The sequence below is a fragment of the Lentinus tigrinus genome (genome assembly GCF_003813185.1).
Source record: "Lentinus tigrinus ALCF2SS1-7 unplaced genomic scaffold L226scaffold_26, whole genome shotgun sequence".
Lineage (NCBI taxonomy): Eukaryota > Fungi > Basidiomycota > Agaricomycetes > Polyporales > Polyporaceae > Lentinus > Lentinus tigrinus.
Window position 1 is genome coordinate 362,897 of NW_027137935.1, and position 24,344 is coordinate 387,240.

At 56.3% G+C, this 24,344-nt stretch overlaps 11 protein-coding genes across 11 annotated transcripts; 7 read left to right on the forward strand and 4 right to left on the reverse strand.

The window, feature by feature from the left end:
- Positions 1-1,362: 1,362 nt before the first annotated feature.
- Positions 1,363-2,549, forward strand: L226DRAFT_573624 (uncharacterized protein; the record flags this gene model as incomplete). Its single annotated transcript, XM_067684890.1, has 4 exons — positions 1,363-1,424; positions 1,825-2,251; positions 2,302-2,393; positions 2,435-2,549. 4 exons carry the CDS (start codon positions 1,363-1,365, stop codon positions 2,547-2,549), a joined length of 696 nt encoding a protein of 231 aa, XP_067532536.1.
- Positions 2,550-3,456: 907 nt separating this feature from the next.
- L226DRAFT_573625 (uncharacterized protein) lies at positions 3,457-3,804 on the forward strand (the record flags this gene model as incomplete). The annotated part of the gene is made up of 1 exon (XM_067684891.1): positions 3,457-3,804. The coding sequence occupies one exon, from the start codon at positions 3,457-3,459 to the stop codon at positions 3,802-3,804; it is 348 nt and encodes a 115-aa protein (XP_067532537.1).
- A 2,836-nt stretch (positions 3,805-6,640) lies between these two features.
- On the reverse strand, positions 6,641-6,969 carry L226DRAFT_443861 (uncharacterized protein; the record flags this gene model as incomplete). The annotated part of the gene is made up of 2 exons (XM_067674853.1): positions 6,641-6,843; positions 6,897-6,969. Coding segments are annotated over 2 exons (276 nt in total), but the record flags the coding sequence as incomplete, so codon positions are not given.
- Positions 6,970-10,017: 3,048 nt separating this feature from the next.
- L226DRAFT_573627 (uncharacterized protein) lies at positions 10,018-10,378 on the forward strand (the record flags this gene model as incomplete). The annotated part of the gene is made up of 2 exons (XM_067684892.1): positions 10,018-10,125; positions 10,181-10,378. The coding sequence occupies 2 exons, from the start codon at positions 10,018-10,020 to the stop codon at positions 10,376-10,378; spliced, it is 306 nt and encodes a 101-aa protein (XP_067532539.1).
- A 264-nt stretch (positions 10,379-10,642) lies between these two features.
- On the forward strand, positions 10,643-12,169 carry L226DRAFT_573628 (uncharacterized protein; the record flags this gene model as incomplete). Its single annotated transcript, XM_067684893.1, has 6 exons — positions 10,643-10,802; positions 10,860-10,882; positions 10,961-11,122; positions 11,173-11,260; positions 11,639-11,933; positions 11,995-12,169. The coding sequence occupies 6 exons, from the start codon at positions 10,643-10,645 to the stop codon at positions 12,167-12,169; spliced, it is 903 nt and encodes a 300-aa protein (XP_067532540.1).
- A 1,249-nt stretch (positions 12,170-13,418) lies between these two features.
- L226DRAFT_525076 (uncharacterized protein) lies at positions 13,419-14,296 on the forward strand (the record flags this gene model as incomplete). Its single annotated transcript, XM_067678936.1, has 6 exons — positions 13,419-13,587; positions 13,698-13,816; positions 13,931-13,951; positions 14,026-14,045; positions 14,112-14,146; positions 14,196-14,296. The coding sequence occupies 6 exons, from the start codon at positions 13,419-13,421 to the stop codon at positions 14,294-14,296; spliced, it is 465 nt and encodes a 154-aa protein (XP_067532541.1).
- A 1,960-nt stretch (positions 14,297-16,256) lies between these two features.
- L226DRAFT_573629 (uncharacterized protein) lies at positions 16,257-18,836 on the reverse strand (the record flags this gene model as incomplete). The annotated part of the gene is made up of 10 exons (XM_067684894.1): positions 16,257-16,385; positions 16,441-16,537; positions 16,599-16,683; positions 16,750-16,952; positions 17,007-17,218; positions 17,297-17,371; positions 17,426-17,479; positions 17,545-18,415; positions 18,481-18,614; positions 18,666-18,836. 10 exons carry the CDS (start codon positions 18,834-18,836, stop codon positions 16,257-16,259), a joined length of 2,031 nt encoding a protein of 676 aa, XP_067532542.1.
- A 1,114-nt stretch (positions 18,837-19,950) lies between these two features.
- On the forward strand, positions 19,951-20,853 carry L226DRAFT_573630 (uncharacterized protein; the record flags this gene model as incomplete). Its single annotated transcript, XM_067684895.1, has 4 exons — positions 19,951-20,040; positions 20,117-20,278; positions 20,334-20,460; positions 20,501-20,853. 4 exons carry the CDS (start codon positions 19,951-19,953, stop codon positions 20,851-20,853), a joined length of 732 nt encoding a protein of 243 aa, XP_067532543.1.
- A 313-nt stretch (positions 20,854-21,166) lies between these two features.
- L226DRAFT_573631 (uncharacterized protein) lies at positions 21,167-21,458 on the forward strand (the record flags this gene model as incomplete). Its single annotated transcript, XM_067684896.1, has 2 exons — positions 21,167-21,384; positions 21,446-21,458. 2 exons carry the CDS (start codon positions 21,167-21,169, stop codon positions 21,456-21,458), a joined length of 231 nt encoding a protein of 76 aa, XP_067532544.1.
- A 1,097-nt stretch (positions 21,459-22,555) lies between these two features.
- On the reverse strand, positions 22,556-23,440 carry L226DRAFT_441361 (uncharacterized protein; the record flags this gene model as incomplete). The annotated part of the gene is made up of 4 exons (XM_067674821.1): positions 22,556-22,756; positions 22,822-22,958; positions 23,013-23,226; positions 23,294-23,440. Coding segments are annotated over 4 exons (699 nt in total), but the record flags the coding sequence as incomplete, so codon positions are not given.
- A 551-nt stretch (positions 23,441-23,991) lies between these two features.
- L226DRAFT_436123 (uncharacterized protein) lies at positions 23,992-24,268 on the reverse strand (the record flags this gene model as incomplete). Its single annotated transcript, XM_067674757.1, has 2 exons — positions 23,992-24,094; positions 24,159-24,268. Coding segments are annotated over 2 exons (213 nt in total), but the record flags the coding sequence as incomplete, so codon positions are not given.
- Between the last annotated feature and the right edge of the window lie 76 nt (positions 24,269-24,344).

Sequence of the window (24,344 nt, forward strand, 5' to 3'; positions counted from 1 at the left end):
ACTCGCCGGGAGATACCTCATCTGCACGCTCGAATATTTAGTCTCCCTGTTTGCCGTCGCAAGCATATCCATGTCCTGCCAAGTGTCGCCACAACGAGAGCCCGCGTCGTAGTAGCTGGCCATGGGTAGGCGTAGTTCGGTATCGCCATACTGCATTCCATTGAGTACGAGACAAACGTAATACTGTACATTGCCACAAATCACATTCGAAAGAAATACCCAAGTCCCCGCTGTGAGAGCCTCTACAGACAGAAAATCAACTCCGTGCGTTTACTCTTTACTTGCTTATGCCGGTCTTCAACGCGGCGAAATGAGCAGAACGAAGTTCTGCGCCCTCCCCTTCTGACAATCCTTATGTCTACTCTGAAAATTGTCCTCTCTGTCTGCGTAACCGCACCCGTCGTTCCGGCACCGCTTCTTTATTTTCTGGTGTGTATACCGTACGTGGCGTCTGAGCCGAGATGCCGATAGTATAGCGTTGCAGTTCGGCCATCCGCACCTGTGCCTATTCTGGCCGTCGGGGTGTAGGAGGACATGCTTTTGGCGTTTGAGGTAACTCCACAGACTCGCAGCGCTCATAGGAGGGAGAGCCTCCCCCTCCCAGGTGTAGTTCAGTATAGTGGAAAGGGGCAACCATTGTCCTGCTCCTTCGCTCTGCGGCGCAGGCCCGGTGGCCGGCGGGGATGCTATCTCCAGCCTGCGGATCGGAGATGCCATCACTCGACGGAGCGCCGCTGCTCCCGCGGAGCGATGGCCATATGCATCCGCGACAGACGTCGGCGCTCCACCTCCAACTGCCGGCGACGGCCCGACGCTCCCCATGTCAGATGTCGTCGGCAAAAAGGAAGATGATAGATGCGCGGGTGAAACATCGTACAGGCTGACCCACCGGCTCAAGAATCGAAAGTTAGAGCGCGAGATCCCAACTAACCGGCGAACGTAAGCCCATACCTCTCACGCTCCCCTTCAGGCAAATACTCGCGTGCCGTCCCGTGGTAAGATATGGCCAGCTGCTCTGCGTCCAGCCAGTCTTGTAACTGGCGCGTGAGACCCCTACTACACGACGAGAACGTAAGAGCACATTCGCCTCGGAACGGGGCTTGACCTACTCGTATGAGAACTCAGACGCGGACAAATCCCCGGCCTCCATGCCGCGCGACATGTTATTATTTTTGGTATGTCAAACACAACGGGCGGAAGCGTGAACAGGTCCAGAGGGGCGAGTACTGAGATAGACTCTTGCTGAGATCCTTGATCTTAAGCGCACTACGTACAGGTGGTTTCGATGCTGCGGCACGAAACCACCCGGCGCGTTCCAAAATAACACCAGCCCTTCGAAGACCCGGCCCGTAATCGACCTCCATGGCCACCCTGTGCCCTGCTGCAGCTGCAGCGCTAGCCCGGCACGCGCGGACGCGCGCCTTGTGAGCGCCCTCGACGCTGTGCCCGTTGACCCGCCCACCCGCTCGTTTATCCCGCAGTCCTCTGCTTGCCCGCTCACTCGCCCGCTTGTCCATGCACCCGCGCTTGCCCAGTGCTGTACCCGCTTACCTACCGCCTCATCCACGCACCCACTCTTGCACCCGCTTGCCCACGCGCTCGCTCACCGCTTGTCCACTCCACCTACACATTGATTCAGCCTGCGGGCTCAAGTCCGGGAACGACTTCTTATCGTCATCGCCTTCCAGAGCCAACGGCGCAACCGAGGACCCGTTCGTCTGAGAGCGACGATGACTATTTTCGGACCTCCAAGAGGGTCAATCTGCTTGAGGGCTTGGAAAAGGCAAGTCTTGCGTTGGTCGTCACCCGCTGACAGTCTCGCAGGTCCGACGTTCAACGACTCGTCCAAGCGACTGCCGCTGCGATCCACTCGACTAGGAATCAACACCCCGCAAGCACGAGTTCGCGCTCGATCCACCGCCCTCAGCCGCGGCCACAGAAATTCCGATCGCGTACTCCAGTGGCATCAGCTACCCACCTCCCAATAGTAGTCTTCCCGCGCCGCGACTCTGCGCAAGTCGTTCAGGAAGACTCTCAAGACACACATGGGCTTCCGCATTCCCACAGAGGTCTCTCAGCGGCAAGGTCCACAAGCCCCGACAACCCGATCCTGGTGCGTCAGATTCGGGCTAACTTAGACGACTACCTACTCGCCGAGCGTAAGGAGCACGAATCCGGGAACGAGGAGCACACCGTCGTGCTCAGCGTTGAGGTCGAGAATCTGTTCGCCGGTTCTTCATCGACAACCCCGGTGAGCATGTGGTAGCACTTCGGAGTTGAACGCTTCGACGTTTCGATCAGCTGGATGGGAGCGCGTGCGTCGTCGGCTGGGGCGAGAGCGAAACGGATGTATTCCCGCTTTGCGTGGGCCCGCGTGAGCAATTCAACTTGTTGTACGTTCTCTCGTTCCACCGTTCGAGCTGAACGACAGCAGTCCTTCATACCCGACTAAAGTCTTCCCTTCGCGCTGGAACTGCGTTCTCGACCTCGCGTCCTCCAGCATCACCCAGCAGCAGAAGCGCCAGTCCGCCGAGCTCGAGGATGGCTAGAACCAGCAGTACTTTGTGCGCTTGCTCTCCTCCTCTTCTTCATCCTCTTCTCAACCGCGCTCCGCTCTGGTTTCTGTTCAGGTCAAGACCGCGTTCGTCGCTCTCTCTTCCTGCCGCATTGACCTCTCTCTCGCTCCTTCACCTGCCATATGCCCTCGCATGGTCCGTCCGTCCGTATCCTTGCGTACTGCTCGTCCTCCTTAACACTCTTGCGCTGCCGCTCTACATCGCAAGTACATCAAGCCCAATTGAGTACGCAGGTCCTCACATTCGTGCTTGCTCGCGGTGTACTAGATCAGGCAGACGGATGCGGATGGGGAGTCGCGAGCCACGCATCGTCAACTGGTGAGTCTTGTATTCACGTTATCCTCGCTCAGTTATGCACATGCTCCGCACCTTCGTACTACTCAGACGAACGCAAGTCCATCGAGGAGATCTACCTTGACTCGCTCTCCGTGAAGGAGCACAAGATCATCAACTCCTCCTCCCTAAGCTCAAGCACGAGGTCCTACCCGTGCATGAGCAGACAGGACAGCGGCGACGCAAGACGGGCGGGCACGTCAGTTTCTCCATCGGCTCATGAGTTCGTAGTAACCTCTCGTAGTACTCCGACCAGACCTATTTAGTCTCCCTCATATAGAGCGCAGTGGCCGGCATGTACATTGACACAGAAATGACCATGGCTTCGTATCTCCCGGCTTCCTCTAGGTGCAGCTCTTGCACAGTCCTGGAGAGAACTACTGGACTCCGACCCTGTACTGGTTCCCTCACCGGGAGTCCCAACGCTGGTGTAGTCGTCTACTACACCCAGGTCGGCAACGTGACGTCCTTCCCCAAGGGTACGCCGTCGCACGTATCCCACGCTGGTGGGCAAATGTTTAACTGACCATATTGACATGGCTTCGGCATGGTCGCTGGTGACCCTTTCCTACGTACCTACAACGAGAGCATCGACGATTCCGCGTTCGGGAACAGTCCCCAAACGCATAACTCCCCGACGACCCCCTGCCCCGGCGGTATCCACTCCCAGTTCAACTCCCCGACCTGCTGCGACGGCAAGAACGTCGACTCGCCCAACCACCGTGACCACGTCGCATACGCGATTAATGCGAGCATCAGAAACTTCGGTAATGGCTGTCCTTGCGACGCACCCCGTCACGCTCCTGCTCCTCTACGTCGAGACATACTCGGACACCAGCCGGTTCAGCTCCTGTTGGGCAAACGGAAAGGCGCCCTTCGTGTGGGGCATGAGTGATCCGTGAGTGCACTTCCGTTATTGTAGAGTCGCTGGACATGAACGAGACAGTGGGCAGAGAGGCTGCCTTCAGGGAGGCGTTGTGGTCTGCAGCACCGATGGATTCGGAGCACGCTTGAGCGTACGCACCTCGCGCTCGGACTGGTGACTCGTTCTTGTTACGCGCCACCTTGACGACGCCTAGATCTGTTAAGACCTCGTTGTCGCCCTTCGTGCCCCTCGAGACATCGCTGTGGGATGTGGGGAAGAACGACGATTGAATGGAGGACACGCTGGAACAGCGCTTCGAAATGCACGCGCTGAATGTTAAACAGATGGCGCAAACGCGCTATCAGCATGACTCAGCATGGATGACCGGGAGCAATCACGCACAGTATAGACGTTGAGGACGGAAATACATATACGACGGCGCCATGAGCAGGTACTGCATCAAGGTCGTGTTCATGTGCCATGGTACCGGCCACAGAGTGAAGCTCGAGTCCTTGAAGTTGTTCGGGTCGCACGTAGCCGCGGAGTAACGCATGTGCGTGAACTCGCGCTCGTAGAGTCGAGCACGAAGTTGCCGTGGAACAGCTTGACCTTCTTGATCGTCTTGTATCGACGCGGGGCACGTTGCGGAATCATACCATACCGGATGTTGTTCTACGACCTGTCGTCGCCTTCTTCAGTGTCGTACTCGCCAGGCATGCTAGGGATCGGCATTGTACTCCCCATGTTCCTGTCACGACGGAGAAGTGGGAGGTGTCAAAGTCCTCCCGGACCATAACAATACGTATAGCGTACCTGCGGGACTTTGACGACCTCATCGGTGATAGCTATGATCCAGACCACCGCGACAACAAAACTCATTGCACACCGCGAAAGCTGCGCAGCTGGGGAACGGCCTTCGTCCGCGAACACGGCTACAAGAATGGCCGTGGTGAGTTCTACGACGTCTGTAGCCTGTAGCAGCCAGGCTTCGTGCTTCACACCATCTGCAGCACACATCAGTCAGACGAGAATACCCGCCTCCATTAGACGAAGCTACTCACCGAGGACAGCGACACAGAAGAAGGGACCCAGACAGCACTGTACAGCCACTTATTGAACTGCAAGTCATGCAGTCACTCTTCAACCTCCTCTTCCACAATGAGTGTGCGCTCCACGCTTTCTCCTCAAGGTCAATCAGCCGGCTCTCACTCGCATCCGCGGGCGAATGCGAATGCTTCTTCTCCGAAGCCCCTGGATCCTCGTGCGATGTGACCACGACGGCAACGTGAGTGTGAGTGCCATGACCGCAGGCGCGGTGAGCACGGCAGCGATTCTTGCCCTAGAACTTTGTCCCAAAGTTGAGCAGCGTGGGGAACAGAATGTGCCCGACGTGCGCGAGGACGCCCATCGCACGCGCGCGGGGCGTGTCGGCGATGGACGTCTGCGATTCTGCGTCGGTCTTGGACAGCGCGGTGGGCGAGGCGGGGGTATGCGAGATGGACAGAGCTCCTCTACGTCTAGATATCTTGCGGCGTATCGTGAAGCAGGGGCGCGACGACCCGCGGAGGCGAACGCTCACTGAGTGGGGTCTCGAGGGTGTGGGTGTTTGGCGTGCGCAGAGGCGACCGCGAGGCGACGTGCCGCGTCGCGATCGACGGTATGAGTAGGGCATCAGCGGACTCTCATTGTCACGCAGCTGGAAGCCGACGTGCTCATTGTACATGTCAGGAGATGGCTGGGGCGCTAGAGGCTTGCCTTTCGGTTGGGGTCCCTCGATTCCTACATTCAGGGGCAATCTGGTGGTTCAGTTCGTCAGCCATGCTCTTATCACGACTCCGGATACCAGCCTACTAACTTTCCTCCAGCACACTCTCCTCCGCCGAAGCACCCTGCCTCTCCACCATTGTACCCAGGCCTGGTTCCCCATCTCTGCATCCTGGGGAATACATCGCTGGACTCCGAGAGGGGATTGTATGACTGTCATCGTCGTCAGAGTATCTACGAGTCGTAGTGATCGTGGCGATGGTCACAAGCGCCATCTCTCGCCCTCGACCAGCTGTTTCGTGACTCGCCTCTGACATTGTCCTCGCTCTGTCGCACACTTCACCCACTCCGGCAGCTGTCTCTTCGTCCCTCAAGTCCTGCCAGGCACAACACGCATGATTCCTTCCCCGCGCGGTGTCCACAAGACGTTGAGATTAATCTGCATCAAGGTAGTACATCCAACCCGCGCGCGGCCACTTGCTGTCAGTCAGAGCGCGGCAGTAATGAAGACATGGCGGGCGAGCGGACCAAAAGGCGTGTAGGGCAAGTGCTCTCACGAGAGAGATGAGACGACCGACGACGGCATCGAGAGCGGCGCGCGAGCGGGGCGTCGTCGACTTTGCGGGGCAGAGCGTCGTCCGCAGACAGCGAATCAAAGTCCCAACTCGGCCCTTCGTTACTTACTCACCTCTGTCCACCGCCCTCGACATCGACAAGCATATTCAGTCTCTTCATCTTCCGCATCTGCAGCCGACCCAGGTCCTGCTTCCCGACCGTGTATTCGCGCACATCGACATCAGCTCCACCTGTGGGATACCTGTGCCAGACTTAAGGGACCGGATCATATACGAGCGGATGTGCACTTTCGGGAGAGAGGTCGGGTCTTCGGCAGAGGTGGATACTTTCAGCGTCGAGGTACGCGAGATGGATTGCGTCGATCACCTCGCCGTTGAAAACAGCATTCGACTGAACCTGGGTAGCGAGTCGAATAGCTCTGCTCCAGAGTCGCTTTTGATGTCTGCTAAGTGCGCAAGGACTCCGATAGGGCAAGCAACGAAAAGCAGCGCACCTTTGAAGTCCGCCATGCTCTTCCAAACGTCCACTCCAACACCCGATAGTCGAACATGTGCACGAACGTCATTCCATGCGGCCGCCTCCTCGTGCTCCATCCCACCATGGACATGTTCGTCTCGTTCTTTGGTGACCAGAATTCGAGCGGCGAGGCGTCCTCGAACAGTAGCACCACGTTCTTCTTTGTAAACGAGATCATGTTTGGCCGTTTCAGTGCCATGTGCGCACCAACGGCTTCGCTTCGTTAGGACAGTCCAGAGGGTAAAGTGGGTCAAAGGGAGCAAAACGTACGAGATCCTTCATCACTGCGTTCATGTTCTCCCCTGCGTGCATCCCTTGCACGAAGATGGCCGTCCGGGGGGTCCTCGACGTCCTTCGGCTCACGAGCCTAAAGCGCACGCTTCGACCGCGCGGTTTGTGGTTTTCTGTGCGATTAAACAGCGTCGATAGGTGACATTCGAATAGCATTAAACGATTTACACTGTCCGCGACATGACGCAGAGACTAGATGAGGAGGGAACAGATCCCAAGCGATGAGAGTGAGGTCAAGCCTGTCACTAAGCTGCAAGGAGCGCCCATAGAGCCTTTTTCGGCCTGCAGCATGCATATGCTTGTGAATAGCGCCCGCGCTCCTTCTCGCTCTCCCGTTCGGGCAGCGTGCCGCACCTATGTCTCGGCTGCCTAGAACCTGCCTATAACTGGACGACTGCGACATATACTAGCCGCTGTCTGCATCCGGCGAGAATCCTAGCTCTTTCTCGCCAAGCAGGTATGTCTCAGCTGCCCGGTACCTGCCCATACCTGGACGACTAGTACGCTAGGCGCCCTACGCATCCGGTGGGAATCCCGCCACCTGCGCTCCTTCCCGCCTCCCATCCGGGCAGGCAGCCTCAGCCGCCGTCCGCATCCGGCGGGACTCCCGCCACGCCCACGCTCCTCCATGCGTGGGCAAACTGGGCAGCCAGCGTGCATTCGCACGTTCGTCCTGGCTGCCCAATATCGACCCATATCCGGACCACCGCGTCGCTGACCGGAGTGGGCCGCCACACCCGCGCGCAGAGAAGCGCGGGCAAACCGGGCAGCCAGCCTCCTGGCTGCCCAATACCGACCCATATCCGGACCACCGCGACATACGCCAGCCGCCGACCGGGTTGGGTCGCCCCCGCCCGCGCTCCTCCGCGCGGGGGCAAACCGGGCAGCCTGTGCATCCCCAGGCTGCTTCCATATCTGGGTCCATATCTGGACGACCGCGACTCCCCGTTTGAATCCCGCCACGCCCGTGCTCCTCCTGCTCCCGTTTGGGTAGCGTACCTGTCCATATCTGGACGACCGCGACTCTCCGTTTGAATCCCCGGCGACATACCACTGTCCCCGATTTGTCCAGCCGGCCGCTGCTCTTGCTCCTCCCATCCCGTCAGCCACATTCTTCTGGACGCTGGACGCGTTCAGAGCTCGTTGATGAAAGTGATGGGCGCAAGCGAGAATTACCGAGGACCCTCTCGACCTCGCAAGCGCTCTCACATTCTGTCGCGCATGCTGTCCTCACTGTCTCAAGGACTCAAGCAGGGCTCGCCCTTCCCTCCATTCTCCGACTACTCGGATAGCTTTGGGCATCTGCTACAACCCGACATGTTTGCTGGGTTATCCAACCTCCACAACTGTACCGTATGGCTCGCATCATCTACTCAGGGCCACGTGCCAGTACGCATGCTTAGACGACCGCGACATACGCCAGCCGGCCCTTGCGAATTCAGTCAGAATTCTGCCAAGCCCGTGCTCTCCCCGTTCGAATCCCGCCATACGCGCGCTAACAAGGTACCGCGACATACACTGTCCCCGATTTGTCCAGCCCGCCGCTGCTCTTGCTCCTCCCATCTGTACTCCTTCTCACGCTCCCATTCAGGCAGCCATATGCTCCCGCGCGTATGCCGCGGTCGTCTAGATATGGGACCATATCTAGACGGCAGCGACATGCTTGTGGTAGCATAATTCTCCGCCCCCCCCTCCCTTTCAAAGTTGCTAATTATACGCTAAGTAGTCACCAGATAGCAATGCAATATATGGAGATTAGCAGAGATAGACACCGAGTATTGGGCAAATAGTTCAAGCAATCACACACAGAATTTTTGATAACAACCAAGATATTCATTTTCAGACTAGCTACGACAAACAAGCAATGGAATTTCTATACAGTACTACTGCTATAAACGTACAAGCAGGTGGGTGACGGGTAAGCAGGAGGGCGTACAGACAGATGAGGGGGCAAGCGCGTGAGCGGGTACATGGACGAGTGTGCAGATGCGACGAGCAAGCGGGCGGGCACAGGAGCGGGCAAGTGGGTGCGCGGATGAACGGCAAAGCAGGTGCAAGAGCGGGCGGCAGTCGTAGATGAGCGGGCGTGTGCGAGAGGGCAGGCAGTCGTAGAAGCGGGCGAGAGAAGGCGGGCGAGAGAGGCGAGAGAGAGAGAGAAAGCGTGCGCAGCGAGAAGATATGTGGGCTAGCGTGCGCGTGCAAGCACAGGCGGGTATAGGCAGATGTGCGGGCGAGCGGATGCGTGAGCGGCGACAACATGCGCAGGAGTGGGTCCGTGGACAAGCGGGCGTGCAAGCGGGTACAGTAGTGGGCAAGCAGAGGAGTACGCAGGCGGGCGGGTGCATGGACAAGCGGGTGAGTGAGGCGGGTGCAGGAGATGCGCGGGTGAATGGGTGTCCGGGCGAGCGAGTGAGCGGTCAAGTGAAGCGGGCGGGTCACGGTGGACGAGCGGGGTGGGCGATCAAACAACGAGCAGGCGGGTGAAAGTGAGCAGACTGCGGAGGACGCACCTTAGGAGCCATACAGACCTCTTCATGCGCAGGTCTGCGCTGACCACCGCCCTCTCCCCGCTCGCTGAGTATATACGAGAGGAGTAGGAGTAAGACTCGGAAAAACCAGGTCCTACTGCTTTGTCGGTGGGCGCGAGGCCGACGGGCGGGAACACGTGATGTAACAGAGTGTGACATGCCCCCATCGCGCTCGTCATAGCGACGCGCAACCGGCTCTCGACGCGCTTAAGCCTTGCCTTCTACTCCGTCTCTCCTTACCCATATACCACGTAGAGTCTATACAGCAATACATGTACACGAGCATACAGCTGACGAGTACACCGCTATGGCCTACCTGTTGGAGCAACGGACCACGCACAAATGACTGCGCACTACAAGCAGTGTGACACTGTAATGCCGCCACAGGTATTGCGTCCTCGTCTCCTCGACGGAACTCGCCCCCGACTCGCCGTGAATGTCTTTCGAGTCGATTCGTATCGGTTGTGAGTACTTTTATGTCTTTCTCCGCATCCTGGTACTGGTCCACGACCACCATTTTGCTGTCCCCGGGTCCCACATACACCGGCCTCACGCTCATATGTCATCCATGGCGGCAGAAGTCAACATCTCCGAGTCTTTGGCTGTCAACAATGAGCTTTTAGACCAGTTGCTGCCGACACTTTCTGAGGAGGATATAGTACAGTACCGGGATGAGGTACGTCGCTTCCTCCATGCGACCCCTGTCACAGGTTCGACTGTTCCCTTCATAGCACTTCCCACAAGACTCTCTGCTGCGTCAATCTGCACGTGTCGACAATCCTCGCGAGTGGATCGACGCTGGTAGGACGTCTACAAACCCGGGCCAACACTCCACGCACCCCAAGCCGTCTTCGGACCGCCTCTGGCCCTGCCACACCGTCAACCGATCGCGGCCGGAGTCGTACGCCTCGCACACCGTCCGCAGGTAGTCGAAATGTATCGTGCTCAGTGTCTCGTTCACCTGGGGTGAGCTCCGTGCCGTCCTCAGCGGCCCGCCCGACACGGTAGTGTCGTCTTCCCAATCTCGTGAGTACAATATATGTCTCATACTCTTCGCTGCAGCTCATGCCCATGCCATGCCCCGTCATCCCCAAAACTACCTGCGCAGACACAATATAGTGCACGTCGGGCGCGTGCCTCCTCCGAGCGTGTGTCTGTGTCAGACGTCATTGATATCTCTTCCGATAGCGACGATGACGTCCGGCCACCTCCGCGTGCACGCTCCTGGGTTCCCGCTTCTGCTCGGGCTCGCTCTGTGTCTGAGATACCGCCGCCAGTTTCGTTCCGGCGCATCAAGCAAGCATGGCAGAACTCGCATTGCAGATGGGGGGCGCGTGAAGCGCAAGCAGAGCGGTAAGTGCTCAAACATGCTTTTTGAACCCGTAGTATGAGTTGATCAACCCTTACTAGATGTCTTGCCGGACACCGACATCGTGAAGTGACCAAGCAAGCAGCCCCGCAAGCCTGATCCGGGGCTTACGGCCTCGGAGTCTATTGTCATAACCCGGCAGCGCAGCGCACAGCGGCTCATCACGCTGACGTCCGCGCACAAGTGCTGGATCGTTCCTCGTGATGGTACCAACACCGCGTATCTTCTCGACCTGCGGGATAGTACTCTCCCATGGACCCGCAACGGCAATGCGATGTCCATGGTTGCAATCGTCAAGTCTGAGGTATGATTGACTTTTGTTTGTTACTTGTGCGTTCACTCACGCTACTGTAGGATCAGGATGCATGGAGAAACAGTACGGGTGGCTCTGCCACACAGGCCTACAAGATTCGAGCGTTTGGACCGGACCTCAGAGCGCTCAGTACGCGCCATGGAGGTGGTGATTTCATATAAATGGTGGGCCCAAGAGGTTGGGGAAGGGTATGTTACATTCATGATATTCGACCGCATATGTTTAGCAGGGCCCGAGTTCTCGCCGGTGAATGTCGGACGCGAGACCCCAGCTAGCTACCAATATGTTCATACAAACTTTGCTGGTATCTCAACGAGCAACAAGTACTTCCATAGCAAACTGAGTGGAAGCATACACAGCACAGAGCGCGGCAAGAACACGCGGGCATGGCTTTGGCATACCACCGTCCCAATCCTGACCCCACCCCAGACCTCTGTAGATATCCAACACACCCGGACGAGAAAGGGAGCAGCATCGCACGACGCGATCACGACTCACCGAGATCAGAGCCCACCGCATCGACGACATACAGCACCTGCTGCAGGCGACGCGCTCCTCAGCCTCTTCGTGCGGTCGATGCTCAGCGGTCACCTTTGTGCTTCAAGCTGCTCTTCCCGTCCCTGCCCAGCGTGTCCAGCCAGTCGTTCCGTCTCCCTCTCGCCATCGAGTCCTGGCCAAAGTCCCACTTCGCCGCGCTCCCGATGTCAAAGTACCAGATCCGATTCCTGCCCCACGTCCCGTCGTTCCACGGCCGGCCGTCCAGCTTGTCGCCCGGCTACGTGTCGTTCATCGGGACTCCGCGGTGCGCTCCCCGACCTGCCCGCCGCTTTGAAGATCCCTCGCCGGCAATCAACTGCTGCCAGCATCGCCGACGATGAGTTCCAGCTCGACCCCGACGAGGCTATCGAGGTCGACGACGATCCTGAGGCCGATCTCATCCCCGATGCGCCGCCAGAGACTGATGGTGCGCTGACTGAGGCGACCTGCAGGCATCTCTTGGATCTCACCCCACTGATCTTCAGCGCGCAAAGCTTCTAGAGCATCAGAATGCCCTCCAATGCTGAATTGATGGGTGGTGAACAATTCAGCAGCTCTTCATCCCCAGTGAAAACGGGGGAGAGGCAGAGTGAATAAGAGAGAATTTCGGCCAGTTGTAGTAGGCGCCGCAGGAGATTCGCGCAGAATCGCACGTTCTCCCGAAATTGAGACAAATATCGAATCTTTGCGTTTGTTGGCGAGTGTGCGCGATACCGGCTAGTTTAAATCCCACCCAATCTTTCTGAATCCCGCAGGATGCACACGTCTAGGATGATTGTCCGAGAATCCATCAGATTACCAAAGAGAACTGGGCGAGCGAATTACTGCGAATTACTACGATATCGTCTAGTCTACACAGTACTATACCCCCCTGGGCCTCGGCAACGCCAAACTCCATCAGTAATTCCGGATTTTTCTGAACGTCTGGCGCGCGGGCGCTTAACGCCTTCGACCTCGCCCACGACCGTGTTTGCTTCGTAACTCACTCGCGTCGCCATCTCTGATACTGAAACTCTGTAAAACATACTGCTTGGCCCTATAAAACTGCGTGACGATGTCAGATTTCGATTATCACGAGAAGATCGAGCCGTAGTGGTGCAACAGTTAGACACGGTCTCGAGGCTATTCCTCCATACCATGACAAAACCATGGAGATTTTGAGGTAGCCGGAGGGCCTATGGAGGGGGAGGAAGGTCTAGCAATGAATTGGATTGAGGTAAGTGGTATATCAACGACATTCAGACAATGTCTGAAGGGTTCAACGTCTGAATGTCTGATCCTCTGAAAACACTGTCTGAACGCGTCTGAACGTCTGAATCAGACGTTTCAGACGCGTTCAGACGCGTTCAGAGAAATTTGAAATTACTGATGTCAAGGCTCGTACATCGCCGCGGCGACGCGCCGCAGCGTGCACGAGTCCAACAAGCTTACACAGGTGTAGGGCGCCCCGATTTCCGACAGGCCTGACAATACAACTGTTAGTGCTGGTAGACATCGGCAAACGGGGAGGTTGTATGTACGAGCATGCAAGTGAGACGAAAGCCGGCATGGACATGCAAACGCCCGTATGACCGACGGGCGTCTGCCTTGCCATATATGAATTTGTCGGATCGGCGGACGGCTGTATGGAGCTGTCTGTTGGTCCTGCCCTCTGTATGCATGCGTATGAGATCGTCTCACTCCGGTGAGACGTAGTATTATTATACATCTATATATTCGGTCATATTGCTTGGCCCGGGTGGAGACAGATATGTCTGTCGCAGCACCCATGCGAGGCGCGTTCACGTGGGCGCCTATACCCATTAGGAAATGGCATCAATTTACCACGCGTGCCTTTGCCAGCTCTGCCTTTTCCTCGCAGAGCCGTCACCAACTTACCCCAACATTTCTTTCTCCCCAACCGCCACCATCGTGCTCATGTGTTGTGCCTTCTTCTTTTCCCGCCCTCCGCTCCCCCTCGGCCTCAGTCCCCGCCATCGGCAACAGCTCTGACATGCCTCCCAATCCAAACTGCGACAACCTCGCCCAGCACACATCTCTGCCGACGTTTTCTTTTACTCTGTCGACCCCTCCTCTGGCATCAACGACACCATCCGAACCGTCGTCGCCTTCATAGGCAAGGGTGAGCTTGAAGCTGGTCTTTCAGAGGTACGTTTTTTGTCTTCTGAACTGCGTCTCCGCATGCATATATGCACGTATTATATTCCGCTCCACCGCGCCTCGACATTCGACGCGTATTTCTGACTATATGCGCGTGTCCAGGCCTTGAGAACTACCACCCTGGTGAGTCCGTCATCTCCCGCTCTTTTGGTCGCTTCCCCATGCGCAGCAAGTTCGTCTCAGACTACATCGTCCAGGTCGCCGGACGCCGAAACAGGTCAGTCCCCGTCTTCAGCAGCTTCCACACTCGCCTGACAGTGCGACATTTCCACATATGCCATAGGTACTGCCGGCAACCACTTCTCCGGTGGGAGCACAGTGAGTTAAGGACCTTCTTCCCGCTCCTGCATACATTCAACCACATCAGGAAAAAGCGAAATCTCGAGAGCTCCCCCCCAGAGCTCCCGAGGCTCGAGAGACTCGAGAGACCTTCTGCATAGCCACCGAGCGATCGGTAGACCTCCGTAGATGCACAGGTGGTGAGAGAACGCCAAGATTGGGTGTTATAAACCCTATATGTTCTTCGGAAGGCACAGAACAGTGAGTTGTGGCACTGGCAAGATTCAGCAGTACAATCTGCTTGAACTTACGACTCGTCGGCACTTGGTGCAGAAAAGCTCGAGTACCACACAGCCTGCCCTGAAGAGGCCACGTGACCTCTGCTCTTGATGAGCTGGCACTGACTCCGAGCTTGTCGCTTCTCCTCTGCCCCCAGCCTAGCCGTTCTCCAAGTCCCTCACCACTGTCACTGTCCATCATCAAGACCATTAGGCAAGACAGGCCAAGTTCAACAACGATGACAAGGAAAACACAAGCAAGATTGCTTTCCTCACCCGCTCTCTTCGCCCGCTCTCTTCGCCCACTCATCTCTCATGCAATGTCCTCCCGCGCTCTCTCGACCCGCTCTCTCGCTGCTCTCTCTGCCTGCTCTCTCTGCTCGTCTCTCTGCCTGCTCTCTCTGCTCGTCTCCCTGCCCGCTCTCTCGCGTGCTCTTCTCACCTGCTCCCTTTGTCCGCTCTCCTTGCCGACTCCCCTCGCGCTCCTCTCGCGCTTTCTCCTCGCGCTCTATCCTCAAGCTCTCTCCTCATGTGCTCTCCCCATGTGCTCTTCTCGCTAGCTCTCCCATCGCGCACCATCTTCACCCGCCCTTTGCTTGCTTTGCTCGCTGACTCTCCTCGCCCCTCGCCCCTCTCCTCGTGCACTTCGCCTTCCTGCCGTACTCGCATCTGTCCACCCGCTCTTTTTGCCTGCTCTACTCGCCTGCTTTCGTCTGGTCTATTTATCGACTCTCCTCGCCCTCCCTGTCGTCATGCTCTCTTTGCCCTGGTCTGCTCGTCCACCCTTCTCACCTGCTCATCTGGGCTCCTGTTGCGCCCATCTGCACTCCTATTGTGCCCTGCTCACTGCCGCTCACCCACTATTCTCGTCCACTCTCCTCGCCCGGTCGTCTTTCATTCATATGTTGTATTGTCATGTAACTATATAGTCAAATATACTTGTTTAAGTCATTTTATATCTTTGTGTGTTTGACGCTCGTGGGGTAGTGCTTCAGCTATCTGGTATATTAGAGGCTATCGGTGTCTCGGCGAGTGCTATCGAGTGCTCGAGAGCCCTGCGTGCGTCTATCGAGTGATCGCAGAGGGGGTACTTGTGTATCAGGGATATCTTGGCTCTCGAGCCTCGAGAGTCCTCTCGATACAAGTATATTTTTCCTGATGCATCATCGCAACCAGCCGGACCATATCATGGTCTTCAACTGTCCCCTCGACGTCTTGAGTATCCTCTACACTATCAATCACCGGCCACGTGGTGCTTCCTTGCGAGTAGTACGTTCATTGGTCCTCTTGTATGTACCGTTCACGTGGACTGACCTGTGCATTCACAGCCTCGATCGTCTTTGATCTGTCTCCTGTTGTCCCTCGCTCGTCATCTGCGCTGGCTGCTTGCTCTTGGACGTCTTCGTACATGGACTCTCTGGTCTACTTACTGGCGACGTCACTCTCTGCGCTCTCTCGGAATCTTGTGATGTGCTCACTCTGATAGCTACGTTATTGTCTCTGTGATTCGCACCGTACTACTCGAATAAAAGATCAATGTTTGGTCGCCTCTAGCCTACGCCTGAGGTGTGATTTGGAGCTCGAGCGTAGCGCCGAAGCGAGTATGGCGCCCCAGATAGTATTGAAATCTATCACTGTACATACATATTCATACAGGCCAACCCGCACGCTATATGATAATGTCCGAGTCATATGGAGGCATTTATTGAATTACCCTCCTCCGGCGGCCTCATACAGACCAATGTCCTAGTCGGACAGTATCATACAATAGAATTCGGGTTCATATAATATAATTCGGCTTATTGCAGTACCCCGTTGGTCTGCTATATAGTATCACTCTAGGTAATCCTCCTTACAAGTAAATTTGACAATTATATTGGCCTATCTACGCGTACATGGGGAGCCCCCGGTTTGCTGATGGAGCCGCCATAGCAGACAATACACACCTTCTTGTTTGCAATACGTTGAGTGCGCTCCTTCTTGCATACTTCCCTGAGTGCCTGAAGAACGACCATGTCAGCTTGCTCATCAGATGCATGAGTAAGAAGAATGTACCAGTCGTTCATCAGAAGATAGAGCTTGATAGGCCTTCGTGAAGTCGGTGATGGAGATGTCGGGGTCGCGCTCAAGCACGCGACGAAGATACAAGTTCCTGGCGCGACGCAGTGTACAAATCAGCATTGACGACAAAGTGGACATTGAAGGACACATACCGTTCGCTTATAACATCTGCCTTATACGACGAGCTTGCTCTGCCAGCACCGGACTTGTTCCGAGTGGTATGTCTACCTGCCGGAGCTACTATAGTATGAGTTGGATTGACATGTGCGACGGACGACATTTCGTTAGTCAAATTGCACGTACCAGCAGTGGCGGTGGATGCCACGCCTGCACTTGCGGTATCCTCAGAAGGTGCACGGCCCGCTGGGCGGAGGTTGAAACCCACATCTGGGGATGGCGATGTGGGGCCAGTGGCATCAGTGGGGTGTGGGGGCGATGGAGGGGCAGCCTGCGAAGGCGCATCTGGATGCGCGAGGCGAAGCAACAGGCTAGTCGCTGACGTAGAGCTAAATCATGCACTAGGTCAGTAGAATACAAGGCGATGTGGGCGCAGGACTTACAAAGGCTGTGGCACCAAGATGCAGCCACTAATAGATGGCGAGGGTGGAGAGCTGTCGGTAGACAGAGCAAGCGCGGACGGCGGAGAGTTGCGAGCAGGGGGAGCTTGCGCAGGTAGCGGGGAGTTGTGAGCAGAGGAACCTTGCGCGGGCGGAGGAGAGTTGCGAGTAGATGGAGCCTGCGCGGGCGGTGGGGAGTTGTGGGCAGACGGAGCCTGCGAGGGCGGAAAGTTGCGAGGGGACCGCGGCGGCGGAAGAGTGTGAGCAGACAGAGCGTGCATGGGCGGACTCACCTGCGCAGGCAGAAAGTCGCGAGCGGACAGCGGGGGAGGGGTATGAGCAGACAGAGCGTGCGTGGGCGGACTCACCTGTGCAAGGGGGCTCACCTGTGCGAGCGGACACACCTGCGCCGGCAGACTCACTTGTGCGGGTGGACTCGCCTGTGCGGGCGGACTCACTTGCACCGGCGGAGCTACCTGTGCGGGCGGAAAGTGGTTAGCAGGTCAAGGCGGAGGCGGAAAGTCTAAGCAGGCGGACTCACCTGTACGGGAGGAGAGTCGTGTGCAGACATCGCCCAGGAATTGATGAAAGGAGATGACAATGTGGGTGTGTGGACAGGATCGACCAGCATAGGCGGCGTGGGTGCGGGACGATCATTGAGCAAGATAGGTGAGAAGTTGTTGTCGAAAGTTGTTACCATCAGTTGCAGCGGCGGTGCCACACGTGCAACCTTGCCTGGTCGTGAATTGGCTGCGGGCGTGGCAGAACTTCCACGATGAGTGCGCTTCTTGAGCATGCCGGTCATGTCCAAGATGCTGTCTTGAAGTGGCAGTTCGACCTCTTCGTCCTTTGGCGGATTGGATGAGTTTGTGAGGGGCTTGATGTGCGTATGAGCAAAACCGTGGTACATCTGTTTGATAAGTACATTGATTTTCCACATGCCGCCGTCGCACAAGAGTAGGAAAGGAAATCTTCGACCTAACATAACATGAATGAATACACGTGCCTCGAACATCAAGTTGTCCTGGTTGCTGGCCGCCTGTCCACACCAGATAAGTGAGTGTACAAGTGAGTGGAGGGTGTCTCGAATATCCTTGGCGACGGGCCCAGAGATCACATCGCCGTGCTTGTCCTCGATGAACAGCTGTCCGCGATTTTCGTCCATGCTGTGCTGGCCAAGTTTCGAGAACTCCTTTGGCGGTGGGTTGCTTGTGTAGTCGTTCCACGTCCAGTACTTGAACTGGACATTGGGAGGCCGGGACGGCGGCGTTGGGTAGTTCATGCCGAGGCCGAGGACAGGACGGCACAAGTGGCATTGTGGGCGACCATCTGGTGCATTGAGCTGAGCGTCAGGGAGTGGCGGCATACCAAGGAGCTGGGGTATTCGGGATATGAGATCCTCACAGAACTTGCTATACGTACGTTTACACCAGTTGTCGAGTTAGTACGAAGCTCGGCAAGGAAAAAAATAGCGTACCTTTTTTCAGCAAGCCGGATCTCGAGTGCCTGGACCTCCTCCATAAGATGCTCTACCTGGCATCTGAGAAGCGCATATGAGACGTTGTTCATCTGTATGAGAAGGGCTTCGTCTGCTTGAGCAACACAGACGGGCTGCGCCAGATTAGCAGCATAAGTGATGCATGAGAGGAGAAAGGAACGTACATGTGGACGAGATTCAAGACTCTCAGAGTATCCTGCACTTGTCCTTCTGCCTCCAGAGTGCGCCAGGTCAGATGTGTAGCCGTGCGGAAACGCGATGCGGAGTGAAGGAGGTGGAGGAGAGCTGCTGTATCTAGGGTCCAGCGGCGAATCGGAGAATGAGAGTGGAGACATGCTTGACATCTGGCTATGTCTACCAGATGCCTGGGTAAATTATAAGACGTAGGAAAGGGCCGCAGACGAGGGAGGGTGATCGATGTGGGTGGTGGTAGTAGAGCAAGATGCGAGCCATGCTCCAGGTCGCAGACACGGAGAGAAGGTGGCAGAAACATTTCTATATTAGGAATCAACAATATCAAACATTGAATTTGACGCTCAGCGCTGCTTGTACTCTATTCGCTTGTACGAGAACGCAGGTCACACAGATTTCCTACATCAAGACATCCCAACCCCTCCCTCTCATTTTTCTTGTGGGCCTGGGCCATGGGTACAGTCCAGCTCTCACCAGCTACACTTGCCTGACGTACGCGCGTCAATGATCCCGCCGCCGTATACACCTCTGCCCTCGGTCATTGCGCCTGTCCTTGCCTCTGGTGGTGTTAGGACTATGCGCACAAGTCGAACTCCGAAGGGAAGTCCGAAGTCCGATGGTGCACGGGAATGAAGATTTTGGCGAAGTTATTGACCAACGCCCGAAGAGTTGTCGATGTCTTCAATTTGCGGAAGTCCGACAAGAGGCTCCGGAGTTTATACCGGAGCAAGCTACGAATAAGAGAGTCAAGCAGAGAGTTAGGAACAGAGACGAGAACAGAAGTTGGAGGTCGGAGGTCGGAGGTCCGGTCGGAAGGTTGGATGGAGATCAGATGAAGGTTGGCAGAGAAGTCAGATAGATTGAGTGCTGAGTAGTCGAGAGGGTAAACGAGATATCAGAACTGAAGAACTATGCGACTGTAAGGTAGGGTTTATATACAAAAGTCCGAATGTCCGATAGGAGCCCGATAGGAGTAGAGACAGGAGGCGGACTGCGGAGATGACGGAGCGGAAGCAAATAAACTGGACTAGTAAGTATAGGCGGCGGATACAAATGTCATAGTACGATGGGATGACAGAGCGGGGGTCGGGGGTGATCGGAGTCTGGGCGGAAGTCCAGATAAGGCAGGAGGGAAAGGAGCAGGGGTGGTGAAGTATTAGCCGGGAAAGGGGCGGAGTTCAGGGGTAGTCGGGTCGGGGTTGTGTCGGAGGGGCGGCAGGGCGGACTTGGGCATGGGATGTGACAGGCGGCTTGGACATGTCCGTGGTTGTCACACCTGCTGCACTCCCCACGGCGACCCTCGCGGGCAAGGTGATGAATCTGCTTTTCAAGCCAGACTGGGGATGTGTACGATGGAGGCGGGGTTGACGATCTGGCGGATTGCGAAGACAAAACCAAAGGGCGACGACTTCCTTCGATGCAGATCTGGAGGAGCCCAGCAGTCAGGATGGGTGGCTGGAAGCACGTCCTGGGCATGGACCTAGCCATCCAGACGAACGTTGCCACCGGCGCCATATCAGATGACGGAAAGTGGATAGCGGTCGCAGACTGGTACGAGATGAAGTTGTTCCAGCTGATGGAAGAGGTAAGTCTGGCGCACTCAGCCTTGCCGGACAGTCCTGACGTGCACACTCGAGCAGAAGAACGGCGACCTGAAGCCTCGGCGAATACCTTCGCCGCAACTCTGCAGAGCCAGCTCGCGAGCACCTCTACAGGAGCATCCTCCCTCACCTTTACGCCTGACTCCTCTAAACTCATCCTCGCCACGTCAGAATCGGCGGCGTCATCGTCAATCACAGCACTACAGATCGCGCTCCCCGCGTTTTGCGGAAGTTCGAGCAGCATCGTCTTCGAGATGGATACGTGAGAGGACGAGTTGTCGCGGGCTGCAAGACATCTGCCTCCGCGAAGGGAGACAAAGACGTGGAGATGGCGCCCAACAATGCCAGTGATGACGCGCAGGCAGCGCACGATGACGCAGGGTCCTCATCTGCAGAGAGCGATGTCGAGGACTCCAAGCTCATCCACACCACCGTTACGCGCATGGCGGTGAGCCCCGACGGCCAATGGCTTGCAACCTCTGACACGCGGCGGCGCACGCACGTCTTCAAACTTGATGCCGTCCAGCACCACTGCACACTCCCGACCTTCCCACAGTGATCCACGCGCTTGCGTTCAACCGGTCCGTGCCGAGCACGCTCGTGCTTGGCTTTGCGGACAACCAGCTCGAGACATATGATGTTGAGGCGCAGCACTTCCCCGTTGGGTGCGCTCGTGCCCCCGCAGCGGTTCACGCACTTGCACAATCCTATGCTTGGGGTGCCAGTGACGTTGGATCCTTGGTCCCGTGTAGGCAGGTCCAAGAAGGGTGGAGGACAGGCAGCAGGAAGCGCAGCAGCGCAACTTCAAGCTCATCACGCCCTATCGGCCTCTTCTCCTTGTTGACTTCCGCTTTTCGACAAGAGCGCACAACATGACCTCGCATGGAGCCCTCGCCGCAAGTATGGGGACCACCTCATCGATCTCGAGCACGTTCGTCTCCGACAACGGCACCTTCCTGAACATGGACCATGGCAAGCCGCTCATGGGCACCTTCACATTCGTCTCGGGCTGGCCGTTTGTGCACGAGCACATTTTTGGCGAGTGCTACTGGCTGCCAGGCTTCGTGTGGTACGTGCAGCCGTTCCTTTGGTGAGCGCAGTTCCTGATTGTGTTGGTGTTCTCGATTCTGTCCTCGCTCACTCACCTGCAGCCGTTCTGGATGATCGAGCTCATTGTCATGGTCGTCAATGAAGACCAGCCAGCGATAAACTCCCCCCACTGGCAACGCCATCAGAACTGTGCCCCCATATGTCTGTCCTGTACCTGTACTTTTCTTGTGAAACCCAGTGGTTCCACGACCAGGTTATAGCCACCGTGGAGGCCTCTTTCCGCTGAGCCATCAATGACTTCTTGACACTCACCAAAGCTCAGACGATCAACGCTGACGAGGCACTTGAGGAACTCCTAAAGTTGTCTGACCGAATGGTAAGTCAGACCCGCCACCGCCACGAGAGCTGTTGATTGACCGTAGAGGGGGGGGGCCCAGGCGGATGTTTATGAACTCCACGCTGAGTCCGCCGCACTAGCCCACGCACTCGGCGACATCAGCCGTGTCCTGCAGCACTGGCCCGACGACCAGACCCGCCTCCAGAAGTACTTGGATGAGTGCATCAACACTAGTGTTGCAGGGTCTGGTCCGGTCCGGTCTTTTTGCCTTTTTTGGTAGGACCAGGACCAGGACCAGGACCAGGACCGGCCCAACCTTGCAGGACCAGGACTGCAGTCTGGTCTTGCTGAGACTGGACCAGATACTGGTCCGGTCCTCGGTCCGGACCAGTCTCAGACTGGTATCGGTCTAGACCGGCAAAAGACTGCATAGGACCATGCAAGACCAGTCCTAAGGAACACAATCAGACAAATAGTCATATTAGCTGTTGTACTACAAGTTCTCTAGCTCAGACTCATCCTCAGAATCAATGTACAGAGCCTCCTGCGACGCCAGAAATGCGAACTCCTTGAGTTCAACAACCTCCTCAATAGTCTCCTCATTGATACTCGCATAGTCAGGAATTGTATCCTTCCAATGCCAGCTCAACGAGAGGATCTGCTCGAGCATATCCGGATCCAACCTTGAGCGACGATCCGTGGTGACCTCCTTCCCACGAGAGAACAGTGACTCTGCTCCAGTAGATGCTGTAGGAACTGGCAGGATGTCCAAAGCCATCCTTGTCAGAGTCGGATAGATGTTGGCGCTTTCTGACCAGTGTTGCACAAGATCAGTCTTCTTGGTGACTGTTGGCGCAAGGTCAGCCTCATACCGCTGAAGCTCAGCCTTCCATCCATCAACAGCGGCCTTTCCCTCTTTGAGGCGCTGCTGACGGGCACGGTCATACTCGTCCTCAGAGTCGGAGTCCATCGGGGCCGCAGCTGCATGAACATCACTGGGAACTGCATCTGCGGGCCTCTCAGGTGCGCTGTTTGTGCCAGCCTCCTTCAGAGCCATGTCCCAATACTTCTTGACCTGTGGATGCATGACATTGAGCCATGTTAGCGTTCATGGACAAGCAGAGGTTATTGCCAACTCACGTTCTTTTCAACAACCTCATGCACGAATTTTTGCCAGTTCTGTGGGTTCGGAACTCCGGCTGCGACATTCTCATTGTACTCGAATTCACCACCCCATTGCTCTTCAATGTATCGCAGCTTGAAGTATGGGTGAAGAACTATGAAACATTGGTTAGCCGGTGAACATGAACAGCAGAAGTAAATGGACATACAGAGTGCGAGGATGAATGCATCAGCCTTATCGAGAAGCTTGTAGTATTTCAACAGCTTCTCGAGGCCAGCCCGGAGCACATCATGGAAGAGCGCATACTTGTTGTCGGCAGCCTTCTTCTCCCAACATGACGACAGCGCCTCCATGGCGGGGATGACGAGCCACAGTGTTGGCATGCGGGTACTTGAACATACTTGGTGATAGCGGTTGGCATCCTGCAAGTAAGTGAGAGTCAGCAATGCACAAGACAGCCAAATCGGAAAGGCTTGGAATGATACTCACCGCGAGGATATTGGCGCACAATTTGATCTTGTCCCAGTTGGACTTGTCGAGCTGAAACGCAGTCCAGCGTATGTTTTTGGTCTTGCCGCCGTTCTGACCTTTCAGCCATGTGATAGGGCCGAACATCAAATCCGCGGTGCTGACAAACTGGTCGATGGCCTGTGCGCAAGAGGAACGTGACAATAGTTAGTACACACATCATATAAGAGAGATGCATAAATGTGCATACCTTGCGGAGGAACCATGCACGGTACATCATTCCGTGCGCACTACCCCAGCACGTGTTTCCATGGAGCGGAATCATGAGAGGCGGGTTGATGCCCAGGGTGCGCTGTATGTCCTCCATGTGCTGGCAGCGCGGCCCTGAAGCCTGAATCTGTGCGATGACAAGGTGTCGTGAGAACACAGTGTGAGGACATGGCCAGCGTGGACATGCCATGGCAATGCCAGAAGAGCGCAGGGAGGACGTGAAGAGCGAGAGCGAGATGACGGCGGGCATGTGCTACAAAGTAGCCTGCGACCTTGTCGGTGAACGCCTGGATCGACACCTTTGAAGTCTGTGCCTCCTCGACGAGTTGCACGGTCGTCCGTAGTGCGGTGTCCTTGCCCGCTCGAGTGACAGTACACACCTTGACAGCTAGGGTATGGATGACCGCAATGAGGTCCAGACCACCGTTGATCGCAGAGCCCTCTGCCTGCGGGTCATAGTTCCAGATTGCGTCCTTTGATTCGACAGCGGCCTTGTGCGTGATGTGGCCCATGAAGTCCTCAATTCCTAACTGCACGATGTGACCGAAACAGCTGCGATACACCACATATCACGTTAGTTTTGCTGCGCACGCACGCCGATAACTCAAGCACTCACCCGAGGTCCCTCTCATCCACACTCCAGTCTCCCAGTACACCACGGCGCTGAAGACGGGCTGCAGCCTCTTTTGCAGCTGCAGGATTGGTTGAGGCGTTGTCATTTGTGACATGGCCGAGCTGTATGAGTGACAAGGATATCAGTTAGTACACGTAGCTAGGCCCCGAGGTGGATGTGTATCTGCGT